This window comes from Cebus imitator, unplaced genomic scaffold (assembly GCF_001604975.1).
Source record: "Cebus imitator isolate Cc_AM_T3 unplaced genomic scaffold, Cebus_imitator-1.0 Scaffold15, whole genome shotgun sequence".
NCBI lineage: Eukaryota > Metazoa > Chordata > Mammalia > Primates > Cebidae > Cebus > Cebus imitator.
In genome coordinates, this window is record NW_016107330.1 from 6,815,543 (window position 1) to 6,832,155 (window position 16,613).

The following is a 16,613-nucleotide window of genomic DNA, read 5'->3' on the forward strand; positions in this document are numbered from 1 at the left end:
TTTGGAGACACAGTCTCACTCTGTCGCCCAGGCTGGAGTGCAATGGTGCGATCTCGGCCCACTGCAACCTCCGCCTCCAGAGTTCAAATGATTCTCCTGCTTCAGCCTCCCCAGTAGCTGAGATGACAGGCGTCTGCTACCATACCCAGCTAATTTTATTTTTATTTTTATTTTTAGTGGAGACTGGGTTTCACCATGTTGGCCAGGCTGGTCTCGAACTCCTGATCTCAGGTGATCCACTTACCTCGGCCTCCCAAAGTGCTGGGATTACAGGCATGAGCCACTGCACCCAGCCACGAGTCTGGCTTTTCTTGAGACTGCTGTGTGACTTTGGGCTAGTCACTGCCTGTCTCTGAACCTCCATCTCCTCATCTGTGAGAAGAACATCCCACTGGGATTTCTGGCCTTGCTTTCAATTCTGGCCTCTGCCCCTAACTTGCTGTGTGGTCTTGAGCAGGCACAGTTGCTGGGCTCCAGCTTGGTTTTCCTTTTCTGTAAAATGGGGCCGCCCACAAAACTCATAACTAAGTGTTGAGGTTCCGACAAGCCGGAACCTGTGAAAAGCTTGTGTAAACCTCAGAGCCCTACATGGATGCTTGAAGGATCTATTTCGACAGCTCCGGGGAGCCGTGGGAGGAAAGCTGACGGCCGCTCTTGCTGCTCTCCTACCTCACAGCCCTCCGGAAGCCTCTGAAAAGCCTGGAGATCAAAGGCGATTGGGGCCGCCGGCATGGAGGCTGGGCTCAGCAGAACCTGCTCCCTGGCCCCTGCCTCCCTCCCACCCATCCCTACTCCCAGGGTTATGCGATGTGTCCGCCTTGTGCACGAATCTCTGTTTAAATACTCAGGGTTTAAGGGGAACCCTCAACCCCTCAACTCCCATCCAGGAAGCTCTGGGACCCCACTGCTTTTCCCAAGACTGAAAGCCAAGATCACTTTGAATCATCTGCAACTTTATTTCAGAGCAGAAATAAGTCATTTTCTAACAATAAATATAAAAAAAATAATAAATAAGATTCGAAAAAAATTTCCAACAAAAAATCATTAACACTGACAGAAAAGTAGTTGCTATCTAAAGGGGTGAGAGATGGGGCCGACCGGGACATGGGCAGGATGCTCCTGCAGCACCGGTCCCCGGGTCCCCAGCTCAGGAATGTCTGACACAGGCCACCCTCTGTCCCCAGCCCTGGCGGGGCCCCCGACACACACACACATTCTCTCCACAAAGTACAAAATATATATTTAAAAACCTCCACACAACCAAGCATCTTGCGAAGGCCCAGGAATCAAGGGTTTGACCCATCAGGGATGAGGACGGGGCCCGGGGGTCTGAAGAAGGCACTTGAGGGACAGGGACCACTTTGGGCCTCGCCCAGTCAAGTTCACAGTCTGCCCTCTTAGCGTGAGGAAATGGGGCTTGAGGTACCCTGTTCACTTGGCGCTGGGGCAAGCCCTCCGTCTCCTGAGATGGCCTCACGTGGGAGAAGGCGAAGGGGAGGTGGGTTTGGGAAGGTCCCCCGTGTCTGAAGGCCACGGTGGGGCTCCTGCTCCAGGGATGCCAGTTTCTTGCTAAGTGCTCAGCTGCGTGTCCCTCACCCGGCTCAGCATCCCTGGGTATCTCCTCAGTTCCGGCCAGGGTGCCATTCAAGACCCTCCAGCAGAAGTTCCAGGGGATATCAGCAGGAAATAACTAGAAATAAATAAGGTCCTCGGTGGCCCGTCGCAGCAGGGAGGCCACTCTGTGTCTTCAAGTATTCTTGGCCGAGGGGACTCGAGGCCCTGTCGAGGCTCAGATGGGGATCCCCACTGTGTTCACCTGGTCCTTGAGTCCCAGCAGGCTGTAGGCGATGCGCTTCTGGTGGCCTGGCAGCCGCACCCCGATCCTCTTGATGTCGCTGTGGGCCCGGAGGGAGAGAGGGAGAGTTAGGGGCTGGAGCAGGGGAGGGGGCCGGGCTGGGCAGGGACAGGACTCGGTGGGCAGCTGGTGAGGGGAGTGGAGGGGGGCAGAGGAAGAGGGCGGAGAGGGGGCCTGGAGGACCTGTAGGGCAAGAGAGCTCCGGTTAGGTGGGCCTAGGAAAAGGAGCCACAGCCTAGAAGCCTTCCAAGATGGCTCCCCATCAACAAAGTTAGGAAAATGACAGAAGCCCCCAACTCTGTACAATGCTTTAAAAAAAAAAATAAAATCTTCTGAATTATCTGGGAGGTAGGTGCTCTTTTCATCCTCATTTTGCAGATTAGAGAACTGAGATCAGAGGTGAAGCAACTTGCCCAAGGTCACACAGCTAGGAGGTGGAAGAGCTGGGAATCAAACCAGCTATGAACAAATGCCTCCCCTCCTCTCACCCCGAATCTGTCCCCAGCGCCCCAGCTAAGGCCCCCGTCCTAGGAACTCTCTAGGGATGTCGCTCAAAGCCCCTCTGCCCAAGGTCTCTTCCCACCCACTGCCTTATTTCTTTCTCATTCCTTCTAAGTTCCCACTGCTGGTCATGAAGGAAGGACTCAGGAAATACTTGAAGGGCTAAACTCTGTGAATCTCCATGGGTGGGGCTTGCGGGTCACCAGATCCAGTGTCTAGGAAGGTGTCTTTCCTGGGGGGAGCCTCAGTTTCCTCCCCTGTAAAATGGGAGCTACTCTCCATCTGGAGGGCGAGAGACCTCAAAACCAGCGGCCAAGGGGGAAGGCAGCATCAGTACCAGATGGACAGAGGTGCCAGGAACCCTCCTTTCCCGCCCCCACAGGGCACACACTCTCCCGCCTCCCCCTTCCATGCCCCTCCGTCCCCTCATGAAATCACTTATGCTCCCACGAACCTGTGAGGAGGGCATTTATTACTCACTTTGGGAGTTTTCTCCTCCACCGTCCTCATCCACTAGCCCAAACCCATGAAAACACCCAGGTTTTTATGGGCCGTCTTTTGGCTGTAAAGGGAGTTAATTATACGGTGCAAGCTCCTAGCTGCAGTTCTGCAGACGTGACTTTCCCACAGGCTGCAGGAGCCCTGGGACAGGCGCAGAGAGGGAAGGACAGACCCAGGTGAGTTCACTCCAGGACCTCCAGCAGAGGCCGGTGCTCCCACGGCAGCAGGAAGGTCAGGACATTTGGGACACTCAGGAGAACCTCCTGTGCTACAGCCACGGGACGTTTCTAACCTATCCAGCTGGAGGTGCTGAAAAAGCAGCAGTTTCCCACACACCTGAAGGTCTGAAATTGTGGCCCCTGGACAAGCGCTAAGACCACGGGGAAGGAGACAGGACCCCTAGCCCGACCCCAGACTCACTCGACTTGCAATTCTGAGGTGGGGCAGGGAGTCTGCATTTGGTTGAATCCCAGAAACCTAACATCCGGTTTAAGAACCAGTGGGTTGTAAAGTCCAGGAGGACAAGTGCTGAGACCTTGAGCCCATCACCCCCACAGCCCCTGTTCCCCCTCCCACCCCGCCCAGGGTCCAGGATAAGCCTGGCACATAGTAGGTCCCCAGGGAGTGTCTGCTGCACGAATGAATGAGCAAATGAATGCTTTAGCAGAGCCTGGGCCGTTTCTGGGCCACCTCTGGTCCCTCTTCCAAACGACAGGGGTTAATCTCACAGGATGGGAGCACAGTTTGCTTCTGAGGCCCTGCGTAGAAAACTCCAAGACCATATACCCAGTGAGCTCCTACTGTGTTCTGGCCCTGGATGCAGGGGACGGGAGTGAGAAATGGCTCCTGGAGCCTCACACATCAGATTATTCATTCATTCAGCAAGCATTCCTTCAGGGCCAAGCCTATGCTACGGGCACTGACTGGAGACCCTAAGATCTACCAGACTATGCTCTTGATCCCCACACAGAATGCAGATGCTGTAATCCCAGCTCTGGACAAAGCCTGGGGTTTGGCTGAGTCTTTTTCTGGGGTGCAACATCCACCCCTTTCATCAGCTGCTCACAAAATATCTGGGACCACTAGTCCAGCTAGAAACCCAACTGACTCCAAAATAGCAAAAATGGAGAAGAGAAAGTGGCTGTGGGACCCCAGGGGAACAGGCAGCTGGTCCCTTGGGAGGAAGTCAAGGAGGCCAAGAAGTGGGGCAGGTGGGAGACTGAAGCCTAAATCCTGATCCCACTGGGAAAGGCACGCATTCCCCTACAACCAGCTCCAAGCCTCCCATTGGGATCCATGGTGTGTGCAGACCCAGGCTTCAGGTTTTAAAAAGTCCTTTGAGATTCCCATTTATTTGGAAAGAGGCAGAGGGGAAGGAGGAGGCAGTGGCGGTCCGAGTCATGCCGGCCCCAGCTCTGAGCACCAGTGCTGGTGGGAGGAGTGGGGTTGAGGGGGCAGGGGGACGCCGAATGACTTCCTGTCTTTATCCAGGCCTTTCACAACAACACACACTGCAGCACACACACACACACACACACACACACACACACACACACACACACAGCCTCCATCCATCCAAGACTGACTGTCCCGGCTCGTGGGAAAGAAATTGGCCAGGAGCACCCCGGGCTATTTTGGGAAGCTTCTAAGAACATGTGCTTCCTATAAACACTTCTCTTGCCCTCAGCTCTGGTCGCCAGAAGAGAGGCTGTGTTGTCCTTGGTGGGAGCTCCCAGAGGGGCAAAGTGTCTGGTGGATGTTTCCAGAGAAAAGGAGAACAGGAAGGGGGCATTTGCACAGCTCTGGGGAGGAAAGCAAGGGAGTGGAGGAAAAGAGGAGAGCAGTGAGGATTTAGCGCCTACTGTATACCAGGCATGTCATCTGCACTGCACCCATGTGATCCCATCAAATTTGATCACCCACTAGGAAGCGGCAGATGCGGGACCTAAACTCAGGCATGTGTGCAGAGCCCAATCCTGTGGCCCTGCTGCGCTGGCCGGCAGCAAAAGACATCCTGTGACACATCTCCTCTCCCTATGTCTCCCTGCCTCCCTCTGGTTGGCTCTGTCCCTGCCTGATTCCCATCATTGGCTGTCCCCTGAGGGGGGCCGTGGCCTTGGCCAGCAGGTTGGAAGTCCAGCTGAGCAGCTTCCGAAGGCCCTAGAGAATGGTCATGAACAGGCTCAAATCCCAGAACTTCTGTGACCCAGAACCATGGGAGGCCCAGGTCGTCCCCTCCATAAGGTTCCCAGAACCTCCCAGCCTCTGGGTCTGTTCCCACCATGACCTTGGACCATGCACGAGCTGGGTTGTTGAAACTCGCCACTATTTTTAGAGACACAAAAGGCTAAGAGGGTAGTGTCTTCCCCCTCGTGGGACAGTAGGAGGTGTCTGTGCCAAGGCCATGCCGGGAAAAGTCTCAATGCCGGAGCTGGGAAGGAGAGAAGCGCTCCCACAGGGAAGCTCGACAAAGGGCCAAAGCCAGGGCCGGCAGGGGGTAAGCGGCACTTCTCGTCAGGTGGGACTGCAGGCTGAGAGCCAACCAAGTGGAGAGAGGTGCCAGCAGTAGGCAGGGGTTCTCTCTCCTGGGCAGCAGCCAGGGCATCTTGGAGAAAAACCCTGCCCCAAACTGGCTGTGTGACCTCAGGCAAGCCGGTAACATCGCAGCCTCGGTTTCTCTACCAAGGACCTCTCCGATCATGTGCTCTGGGACCCCACCTGACTGGGGCTGGAATCCTGACCTGTCCCTAGTGGCTGTGGGACCCTGGGCAGGCCATTACACTTCCCTGTTTCTCACCTGTTAACAGGACCTACCCCACCGGGTTGTCATTCAAAGTGCTCAAGCAGAGCCGGCACACAGTCAGCCCTCAGCAAACAGTAGCTACTGTTACGATTACACTTACTGGTATTTCCCCACTCTGGTAAAGGATGTAGGAAGAGAAGGGAGCTGAGAGTGGACACTCAGAACTGCCAGCTGCTGGCGGGGTTCTACCCTTCCCTTCCGAGGAGCCTCTTCTCAGAAGAGAAAGAACAAAGAGAGGAGAATTGAGGGGCAGGGAAGAGGGTGGGGGGCAGGGTGGAGGCAGCCTCTGGAGCGGGAGGTGGCGGCGGGTGGCATGGGAAGGGCCTGACTCACTCGTTGGTCATCTGCACCACCTTCTCAATGGCAGTGTAGCCAGCCGCCATGAAGTGCTCCGTGTACTGCTGCATCTTGATAGACTCCAGCCACTCGGACACCGTGCGGAAGGGCACCCCCTCCGAGCCGCTGGTGCTGGGGAGCCGGATAGACACCCTGCCACAGAAAGCACTGTAGGTGAGGGGCTGCAGCACCTGGCACCCTGGATCCCGTGCCTTCTGCTCCCTAAGCTGAATGATTGACTCAGCTGCCCCATGCCTCGCTGGGTTTCCTTATCTGGGCAACGGGGAAGCCCAGTCAGGTAGGGTTCAGTGAGATCTCCTGGCACGTTGGGAGCACTCAGCGTCTATAACTATTGCTCCACTCCACTAACAGGACCACCACCAATAACTACCAGATCATAAAATGTTACGAGCAGAGATCCCAGCCGCGATCCCAGCCTGACCACTTCCAACCATGTAAGACATTCAGTCCCTCTTAGGCCGGGCATGGTAGCTCATGCCTGAAATCCCAGCACTTTGGGAGGCAGAGGCGGGTGGATCACCTGAGGTCGGGAGTATGAGACCAGCCTGATCAACCTCATCTCCACTAAAGATACAAAATTAGCTGGGCGTGGTGGCGCACACCTGTAATCCCAGCTACTCGGGAGGGTGAGGCAGGAGAACCACTTAAACCCAGGAGGCGGAGGTTGCGGTGAGCTGAGAGCATGCCACTGCACTCCAGCCTGGGCAACAAGAGCGAAACTCCATTCTCAAAAAAAAAAAAGGAAAAAAAAAAGATATTCGATTGTCCTGTGTCTCAGTTTCCTCTTCTACAAAATGAGGATAATTGGAGAACCCATCTTGTAGGTTGTTTAAATGTATGAAAACATACTGAGTGCTCACGCAATGCCCCGCGCATGGACACATCAGCTGGTTGCTTCTATTAGGATTCGCTGGGCCATCGTATCCACTCTAAGTCAAGCCTACACATACACTCTGAGACCCCACCATGCTCTGACTTCCCCTGGGTGGCCACTCTGCTGAAGTGGTTCAGGAGTCTGCAGAAGGGAAGTTGTGGTCACCATGGGCAGAGGGCACAGAACTCACCGGGGGTCAAAGTCAGCCAGGGTCTTGAGGGAGTCGGGGGCACGGATGAGCTTGTCCAGGATGCTGACGATGTCGGCGAACTTAGGGCGGCGGGCACGCTCCTGCTGCCAGCATTGCATCATGAGCTGGTAGATGGCAGAGGGGCAGTCCATGGGCGTGGGGAGCCGGAAGCCCTCATTGATGGCTTTCATCACCTGGCAGGGACATGAAGGTCAGGGATGCTGTGGTAGGAAGCCACTGAAACCCCGTGCAGCCTCCAACATATGGAAGTGGGCAGGGGAGGGAAGGGAAACAGGAACATCCCAGAAATAGACGAGAAGGGCCTTTCTTGAGCTGACACCTAACCTTCAGAGCTGCCCAAAGGGCAAATGCCTAAGGTGCTGTCTCCTGAGTTCCCTGGAGGGACTTTTTTTTTTTTAAGAGGGAGTCTCGCTCTGTCGCCCAGGCTGGAGTTCACTGGTGCAATCTCAGCTCACTGCAACCCTCCAGGGTTCAAGCAATTCTTCTGCCTCACCCTCCCAAGTAGCTGGGACTACAGGCGTGCGTCGCCATGCCTAATTTTTGTATTTTTAGTAGAGACAAGGTTTCACTATATTGGCCAGGCTGGTCTCGAACTCCTGACCTCATGATCCGCCCACCTCAGCCTCCCAAAGTGCTGGGATTACAGGCATGAGCCACCTCACCCAGCCGGGACTTTTTTTTTTTGAGAGACAGGGTCTCAGTCTGTTACCCAGGCTGGAGTGCAGTGGCGCCATCACACCTCACTGCAGCCTCAACCTCCTGGGCTCAAGTGATCCTCCCACTTCTGCCCCCTGAGTAGCTGACACTACAGGCACGTGCCGCCACGCTTGGCTAATTTTTAAATTTTTTGTAGAGATAGGGTTTTTGTCATGTTGTCCAGGCTGGTCTCGAACCCCTGAGCTCAAGTGATACTCCTCCCAAAGTGCTAGGATTACAGGAGTGTGCCACCGCTCCTAGCTAGAAGGCACTTCTGCCCCTGCTCCCTCTCAGGGCACCAGGCAGAAGCTACACTGCACGCCCTCAACCCAGCCTCCCTCCCATCTCTCTTCCCCTCCTTCTCTTCATCTGGCTGCTTACAGTACCCTTGGTCTTGGCAGAGACATGACCTCTTCTGAGAAGCCTCCCAGGCCACCAGGCTGAGTGAGGCAGCAGGCACACAGACACACGGACACACAGAGATACGGACACACATGGACACCCTACTCCTTGTTGCATCTCTGCACACTCTGAACCAGCTCCTGGAACCCAGCCCAAGGCCTGGCACGCAGTAGATCCTCAAGAGACATTTACGGAACAAACATAAGAACCTCCGTGTAAGCTCTCCTCTGCTCAGCCCCTGGAGTTTGGGATGGGTAAAGGGCTTGAGTTGAGGTCTGGGCAGGCCTGGGGAGGGCAAGGGCACCCACCTCGTGGTTGGACAGCTCCCAGTAGGGCCGCTCGCCATAGGTCATCACCTCCCACATGACAATGCCGAAGCTCCACACGTCGCTGGCCGAGGTGAACTTGCGGTAGGAAATGGCCTCCGGGGCTGTCCAGCGGATGGGGATCTTGCCGCCCTGCAGGGATCCCGGGCCCAGTCACCACTCTCCCCTCTGGCTGGCCCCAGGGCCACTGCAGCCAGGTCCCCCGGCCCCTCCCTGCACTCCTACAGGTGTTCCGCCTCCTAAGGCCCATGCCCAAGTGTGCAGGCGAGAGGACACGGGGCAAGGCGAAGCCTGCTTCTCCCTCGAGATCCCCACCCCAAACTCACACTGGTGGTGTAGGTGGCCTCGGGGTCGTCCTCCAGCACGCGGGACAGGCCAAAATCCGACACCTTGCAGACCAGGTTGCTGTTGACGAGGATGTTGCGGGCAGCCAGGTCCCGGTGCACGTAGTTCATGTTGGCCAGGTACTTCATGCCAGCTGCGATGCCCCGCAGCATACCCACCAGCTGCAGCACGCTGAACTCGCCATCCTTTTCCTGCCAGAGCACAGGCGCTCAGCCACCAGCCAGCCCTGAACCCATCAGGCCAGCCCCAGGCTCAATGGCCGGGCATCCCTGCCCCCTACAACCCATATCCTTACCCGAAGGAACTTGTCCAGGGCCCCATTCTCCATGTACTCAGTGATGATCATCATGGGCTTGTCTGTAGGGTGTGGGTACAAGTGAGAGGTGAGTGGGCCTAGATGTGTGGGAGAGGTGGGCCCAGGTATGGGAGAAGGTGAGCACAGGTATAGGAGAGGTGGGCACAGGTGTGGGGAGAGGTTGGTACAGGTATGGGAAGAAGTGGGCACAGGTGTGGGGAGAGGTGGGCACAGGTATAGAGGAGATGGGTACAGGTATGGGGAGAGGTGGGCACAGGTATAGAGGAGGTGGGTGCAGGTATGGGGAGGGGTGGGCACAGGTGTAGAGGAGGTGGGTGCAGGTATGGGGAGAGGTGGGCACAGGTGTAGAGGAGGTGGGTGCAGGTATGGGGAGGGGTGGGCACAGGTGTAGAGGAGGTGGACACAGGTATGGGGAGAGGTGGGTGCAGGCGGAGAGCAGGTGGGTGCAGGTATGGGGAGAGGTGGGCGCAGGCGGAGAGGAGGTGGGTGCAGGTATGGGGAGAGGTGGGCGCAGGCGGAGAGGAGGTGGGTGCAGGTATGGGGAGGGGTGGGCGCAGGCGTAGAGGAGGTGGGTGCAGGTATGGGGAGGGGTGGGCACAGGCGTAGAGGAGGTGGGTGCAGGTATGGGGAGGGGTGGGCACAGGTGTAGAGGAGGTGGACACAGGTATGGGGAGAGGTGGGCACAGGTATAGAGGAGGTGGGCACAGGTATGGGGAGAGGTGGGCACAGGTGTAGAGAAGGTGGGTGCAGGTATGGGGAGAGGTGGGCGCAGGCGTAGAGGAGGTGGGTACAGGTATGGGGAGAGGTGGGCACAGGTGTAGAGGAGGTGGGTGCAGGTATGGGGAGAGGTGGGCACAGGTGTAGAGGAGGTGGGTACAGGTATGGGGAGGGGTGGGCACAGGTGTAGAGGAGGTGGGTGCAGGTATGGGGAGAGGTGGGCACAGGTATAGAGGAGGTGGGTGCAGGTATGGGGAGGGGTGGGCACAGGTGTAGAGGAGGTGGATGCAGGTATGGGGGAAGGTGGGCACAGGTTTAAGGGAGATGGGCACAGTCACAGGAAGAGCCCCTGCCAGGTGGCCCCTCTCCACCCCCTGCGGGCAGGCCCTGAGGCCGGCTGAGCCTCACATTTGGAGACAACGCCCTCCAGGCGGATGATGTTGTGGTGGCTGAACTGGCCCATGATGCCTGCCTCGCCGAGGAAGTCCACTCGCTGCTTCTCCGTGTAGCCAGCTTTCAGCGTCTTGATGGCCACGGGCACCTCCTTCTTCCCCGAGGACGCCTTCAGTGTGCCCTTGTACACCTCCCCGAACTCTCCTGTGGGCAGGCAGTTCGGGAGAGCACCCCAGTCAGCCCCAGCATGAGGGCTCCCACCCTGTATCACCACCACCCGCCTGCTGCCTCCTCAGGGCCCCGTGGCGGGGAGCCGATCTCACCTGCTCCGATCACCTTCTGCCGAGTGACACAGGACGGATGGATCTCGGTGGTGAACTTCAGCACAGCCTGGTTGGGGTCCTCATATGTATGGGGGTCCACATATGTCTTCAGGGGCTTCAGTTGTTCTGGAAGGAGAAGGGGTGGGGTCATAGGCAGCTCAGGAGCGGCCCTGTGAGGGGTGCCGTGGAGACAGACGAGAAGGTCATGTGACCAGGGACCTCAGAGACTTAGCCCAGGCTGTGGGGGACAGACCCCCAGAGCTACCCACGGAAGCCTATGGCTGCACCTCAGTGCCCTGGGAACACCAGGGCTGCCCTCACCTCCCCCACAGAGCTGGGGAGGCTCCTGGGGTGATCGGGGCAGGACTGGGCCTGGAGCAGGGGCTGCACCTCACCTGACTTGGAGAAGTAAACGTCCTCCGAGGACCGGCGGGCGCGCTGGCTCTTCCTCCTGAAAGAACCCCACAGGGAACCAAGTGCAGAGAGGTCAGCGAGGACTGCTCCGGCGGGGGGAGGCTCCGAACCCTGCTCTGGTCCTGGAGGGACCTGGGGTGCTCAGAACATGGCCCAGTCCCCGCTGTTGCTGCCCAAGCTCTACGCTCAGGGCTGAGGGTGTGGAGAAGGGGGGCAGAGGGATGGGGGGAAAGTGAGCGAGCCAGGACCCCTCCCCCGGGTCTAGGCCCGGTAATGGCCCTTTAAGCAGGCATGACTAGGGCATTCCCATTAGAGCTACCCGGGTTTCCTGCCTGCGTGTCCAGAGGAATTGCGGACACATGGTTAATAACAAGAGCAGTGGTAAAGGCCCCCGTGTCCCGGCCCCGCCGCGTGCCAGGCGCTGCACTACACACTCCAGCTCGTATATCCCGGCACCATCCGGAGGCAGGGATTAGACTAGAGTCCTGTGGCCCCATCGTTCAGATGAGGAAACTGAGGTTCCTGCCCCGTTTCCCCACCCAAGCCCTCGTGGAGCCAGGGTGTGGGCTCTGACAAACCTGCGGTGGATAAAGAAGCCAACTGCCGCCAGCACCAGAAGCAGGACCACACAGACGGCCACGCCGACAATCACCGCCATGTTGCCAGATCCCTCTGGGGCTGGTGGAAGAAAAGCAGCTGATGACAAGGGAGTCCCCCACTGATCACAGCAACACCCACACTGCACCCAAGGCACCGGGGCCCCTACTGTGTGCTGGGTGCTTGCACTTGGGAAGGCTCCAGAGAGTACTTAGCCCCATTTCATAGACGGTCACGCAGAGGCCTTCCTAAAGGTCTCTCAGGAGGTATTGCAGGTGTGTGGGGCTCAAAGCTCTGGCCCTTTCTGAGATGCGGATTTGAATTTGAGTCTGCCAATGTAGGCCACACCCTCCTCCTCACATCACTGTTGTGAATCCACATCCGTGTCCTCCACCCCTCAGCCTTCCATGCTTCCCCCTCCCCAATCTTGGAGCCAGTCCCCGCAGGGTTGTCCCAGGCCCCAGGTGACCAAGAGAGGGGCATTTCTAACTTCTTTTTTTTTTGAAATGGAGTCTCGCTCTGTGGCCCAGGCTGGAGTGCAATGGCAAGACATCAGCTCACTCCAACCTCCGCCTCCCAGGTTCAAGTGATTCTCCTGCCTCCGCCTCCTGAGTAGCTGGGATTACAGGCGCCTGCCACCATGCCCAGCTAATTTTTGTATTTTTAGTAAAGACAGGGTTTCACCATGTTGGTCAGGCTGGTCTCAAACTCCTGACCTCATGATCCACCCACTGCCTTGGCCTCCCAAAGTGCTGGGATTACAGGCGTAAGCCACAGCGCCCGGCTCATTTCTAACTTCTTTGATTCACTTCCTTCTCCCAAGATGTCTCTACTGCTTGGTTCTGCGCCCTGGCCTGGCCCGTGCCCCCCGACTCACACAGTGTCTGGAATTCGTGCACCTTGCTGCCGGCCCCCTGGCCCTCCTGTGTCAGTGCCTGCACCTGGACCAGGTAGGTGGTGTCCGGAGCCAGGTCGTCCAAGGTCACGGAGAAGCCCTCTGTGCGGCGCACGTTGTAGCTGTTGGAGTCTCCCTGGGGGCGGGTGGCAGGCAGAGGAGCAGGCCGTGAGGGCAGGGCCTCTGCTCAGCCCGCTGGAGACCACCCCCAGCTAGCAAGATGGCTTGCCTTGTCAGCAGACTTGAGGCTCTTCTTACAGAGGAGGAAACTGAGGCTCAGAAATGAAGTCACTCACTCAAGGTCAGAACCGCTAAATTCATGACCCAGGACTCAAGCCTAGGTATGTGGGGTCCCAAAGACTCTGTCCCTGTCCCCACCCTGACTGCCTCTTCCAAGGACACCACGTCTTCTCTCCTACAAATCCCTGCTGTGCTGCCTTGGGAGATGTAACTCCCTGGCAGACCCCAGGCCTCAGTTTCCCCATCTGCAGAAGGGTACTTCTTCAGATGGCTGGGTGGTCTGGTGAGCACCCATGCGACTAGCCTGTCCCCTGCTCTCGGCCCAGCTGGAGCCAGCCCTGACCCTCTGGGAGTTACCTTCTTGCGGTAGGTGACCTCGTATTTCCACACGCGGCTCTGCTGCGGCGGGGGAATGCTCCAGGAGACGCTCAGTGAGGTGGTGCTGCGGCCCTCCAGCCTCACCTTGGGGGGCTCTGGGCAGGACAGGCAGTGGGGGAAGGGTGTGAGAAGCTGCCTGCTCACAGGCAGGGGTTGGGGGTACAAGCGGACCTGGAGCCAGATCCCCCACAGCCCAAGTTCTTTTATTTTATGTTTTTGAGACAGGATCTCCCCGTCACCCAGGCTGGAAAGCAGTGGCATGATCTCAGCTCGCTGCAGCTTGGAACCCCTGTGCTAAGCGATCCTCCTGCTTCAGCTTCCTGAATAGCTGGAACTACAGACTTGTGCTACTGTACCTGGCTAATTTTTATATTTTTTGCAGAGGTGGGGTCTCTACAAAACTTTGCCCACACTGGTCTCGAACGCCTGAGCTCCAGCATCCTCCTGCCTCAGCCTCTTTAGATCCCAGTCTAGGATCTTAAACTTCCAGCTGCAGAGCACAGGGCCAGAGCCCCAGGCCCCTCCCCTGGCCCCACCACAGGAGCTGGCTCATCAGAGATACTCCATATTTGTAAGTGAATAAATAATAAAAAAAAGAAAGAGAAGAAGAACTTTTGCTCAATCCTCTCTGTTGACCAGGCACTATTCTAAGAGCCTTAAATATAATACTTTAAAATCCTCATTACTAATATTCTTAGTTTTTGAGATGGTGTCTCACTCTGTCGCCCAGGCTGGAGTGCAGTGGCACAATCTCAGCTCGCTGCAATTTCCACCTCCTGGGTTCAAGCAATTCTCCTGCCTCAGTCTCCTGAGTAGCTGGGATTACAGGTGCACGCCACCACACTCAGCTATTTTTTGTATTTTTAGTAGAGACGGGGTTTCCTGATCTCAGGTTATCTGCCCGCCATGACCTCCCAAAGTGCTGAGATTACAGGCGTGAGCCGCTGCACCCAGCCTCAAGCCTCAATTCTCAGTTATTACCCCACTTTACAGGTGAGAACACTGAGACCCAGAGAGGCTACCCTGCCCACAGTCACAGAGCTGATGTCCAGTCTTTCAGCTTCTGTGGGCCATATTGGAAGAACTGTCTTGGGCCACACATAAAATACACCAACACTAACGACAGGTGATGAGCTTTAAAAAAATTGCAAAAATAACCTCATAATGTTTTAAGAAAGTTTATGAATTGTGTTGGGCCACATTCAAAGCCAGCCGGGGCCACATGTGGCCTATGGGTTGGACCAGCTTGCTGTAGAGACTGAGCCTTTAGCCACTTGCCCTGCTGCTTCTCTCTAAACACACCCGAGCCTCAGGTGGCCGTCCTCCTTAAGCCCCACCTGGGCAGGCCCCCTAGGGCACAGCCGTCCACCTGCGCCTCACCTGTCTGGTTGATGCTGACGCTGGCAGTGCGGAAGCTGCGGCTGGTCACCAGGCTCGAGACGCCGTTGCGGGCCTCCACGGTGAAGGTGTAGTTCATGTGGGGCTCCAGGTCGCTGACTGTCACACTGGTTCGGGTCAGCCCGTGCGGAGGTTCCGAGTAGCGCACGGTGGCCTCACACGGCCCGCACTCCCCGGACTCAGGCCAGCACTGTTCACAGGTGACGCTGTAGACGATGTCCTCGCGGCCCCCGCTGTCCTGTGGGGGCGTCCAGCGCAGCTCCACCTTGGCACCCATGCCCACGGCAGTGAGGTAGTGTGGGGCGGAGGGGGGGCCTGCAGACAGGAGGAGTCAGTGCTCTGCTGGACCCAGGCGAAGTCACCCTCGGTCACGCCACCCTGACCCATGGCGAGACTCACGTGTGCAGGGCATCGACACTGGGTCCTGCGGTGCCCGGAAGAAGCCTTCCTCACACTCGCAGGAGGCGGCACCCTCGGGGGATGGCAGCGTGTGCTCAGGGCACTCCAAGCAGGGGCTCTCAGATGCCTCAAACTTAAAGAATCCAGGCGAGCAGGCTGGTTGGCACAAGACAGACAGGCCACAAGGACATCAGTTCAATCTGCTCCCGCCCCACATGACTGCCTCATTCCCTCACTGGGGACCCCCCCGCCAAGGCAGGTCAGTAAATCTTTATGGACCTGTTTTCTTGTCGGCAAAATGTCTTGTGATGGAAAAGTGCATGGCCAGAGCCGAGCATGTACCAGGCAGTGCCTCACACACACGCTGCAAACCTTTGCTTCACTCCCCACTGGCTTCTGCAAGAAGCACCATGCCCCTGAGCCCGGCATTCAAGGCCACACCTCGCCTTTCAGTTTCCCAAGAATCCCATCATAGACTAGCTTAGCACTTGACCAAGCACGCCGCCCACCAGCCTCATCCCCTTTCATCCGCGCAGACCAGCCTGTCAGGTCCCCACCTGGGTAGCTGCGAGCTGCCCAGGACAATGACTGCCTCTTCTAGACCATGTGTGTTTGTTGACTGACTATCACCACCACTCTGACTCACCAGCCAGCCTCATCAGTTCAGGTTGCCATCCCTGCAGGTGTTCCGTTTGCCCCAGGACCTGCCCGCCTGTCCATGCAGGGCTGACCAGGAAGCAGGAAAGGCCAAGCCCCCCGGCATTTTCTCTGGCTCTGCTTCCAGGGCCGAGTCATATCCGCCAGTCACAAGGGCAGCCAGGAAGTGGCTCTTCCTCCCCCAGTGGCTGGTCCTGCCCTGGCCCAGCAGGCTGGGGGCTCAGGCACCTGACTCCGGGGGCTTCTTCCTCCCACCTCCCTATCCTGTTTCATCCTGCTCCTGCCCTAAGCCCCTTCCTGGCCCTACCGGCAGGAAGCTGCCCAGACACTGGGTTCCCAGTGCCGGGCTGGCCAGGGTTTGGGCAGCTGCTGAAGTGGCCAGGGTGGGTGGAGGTCACCCTACGGAGCTCCCTCTGCAACCCTGCAATTGTAATCCTTCAGGTTGTTCTAAGGAGAGGGTCCTAAGTCACCTCCACCCTCAGCACCATGTTTACCACACACACACTAATCCCCTGCCTGTGCCTGGCCCAGTGCTGGGTATGCACCAAAATGAAAACAAAGCCCTGATCTCAGAGAGCAGAAGCACCTGACAAGGTCTGCAAGACAGACGGAGGAAACAAGCTAAGAGATAAGTGGGTGGAGAGGGGGAAACAACCTTGGCCAGGAGTCTGAGAAGTCACACAGGGGACATTTTGGCTGGGGTTTAGAGGCTGCATAGGAGTTCAGCAGAGGAGCCATAGATATTGGGAGAGGGAGTTAGGAGTGAGAATGAGCATGACTAAGAAGGAAGGTATGAGTGGGTTTGTGGGCACAAACGTGGGGAACAGCAAGCAATAAAGCAGTTGAGAAAGGCCAGTTGAATGCCAGGCCAAGAAGCTGGGACTTTATCCCGGAGGCAGTGGAAAGCCACTGGAGGTCTGATGTAGGGAGGTCAGATCCCTGCCGTCAGGAAAAATCTGGGCCTAGAGGCCACTTTTGTCCTGGACCCTGGGGACAGCCTGGCCCCCAATGGCCT

General features: G+C 57.3%; 1 protein-coding gene across 2 annotated transcripts in view; it reads right to left on the reverse strand.

Moving 5' to 3' along the window:
• Window positions 1–936: 936 nt before the first annotated feature.
• Window positions 937–16,613, reverse strand: part of EPHA2 (EPH receptor A2) — a 40,312-nt gene continuing 24,635 nt past the window's right edge. Inside the window, exons 4-17 of one of the 2 annotated variants that reach the window (XM_017505251.2) lie at window positions 14,942–15,097; window positions 14,525–14,857; window positions 13,124–13,239; window positions 12,509–12,662; window positions 11,613–11,712; window positions 11,016–11,071; window positions 10,621–10,746; window positions 10,313–10,501; window positions 9,167–9,228; window positions 8,853–9,062; window positions 8,509–8,658; window positions 7,082–7,275; window positions 5,994–6,149; window positions 937–1,895 (exon numbers count right to left, since the gene is read on the reverse strand). In XM_017505251.2, the coding sequence (XP_017360740.1) occupies window positions 1,790–1,895; window positions 5,994–6,149; window positions 7,082–7,275; window positions 8,509–8,658; window positions 8,853–9,062; window positions 9,167–9,228; window positions 10,313–10,501; window positions 10,621–10,746; window positions 11,016–11,071; window positions 11,613–11,712; window positions 12,509–12,662; window positions 13,124–13,239; window positions 14,525–14,857; window positions 14,942–15,097 (2,108 nt within the window). In that variant the 3' untranslated portion in view covers window positions 937–1,789. The remainder of the gene's footprint in view (window positions 1,896–5,993; window positions 6,150–7,081; window positions 7,276–8,508; window positions 8,659–8,852; window positions 9,063–9,166; window positions 9,229–10,312; window positions 10,502–10,620; window positions 10,747–11,015; window positions 11,072–11,612; window positions 11,713–12,508; window positions 12,663–13,123; window positions 13,240–14,524; window positions 14,858–14,941; window positions 15,098–16,613) is intronic. The other variant, XM_037730090.1, reaches the window with a different exon arrangement.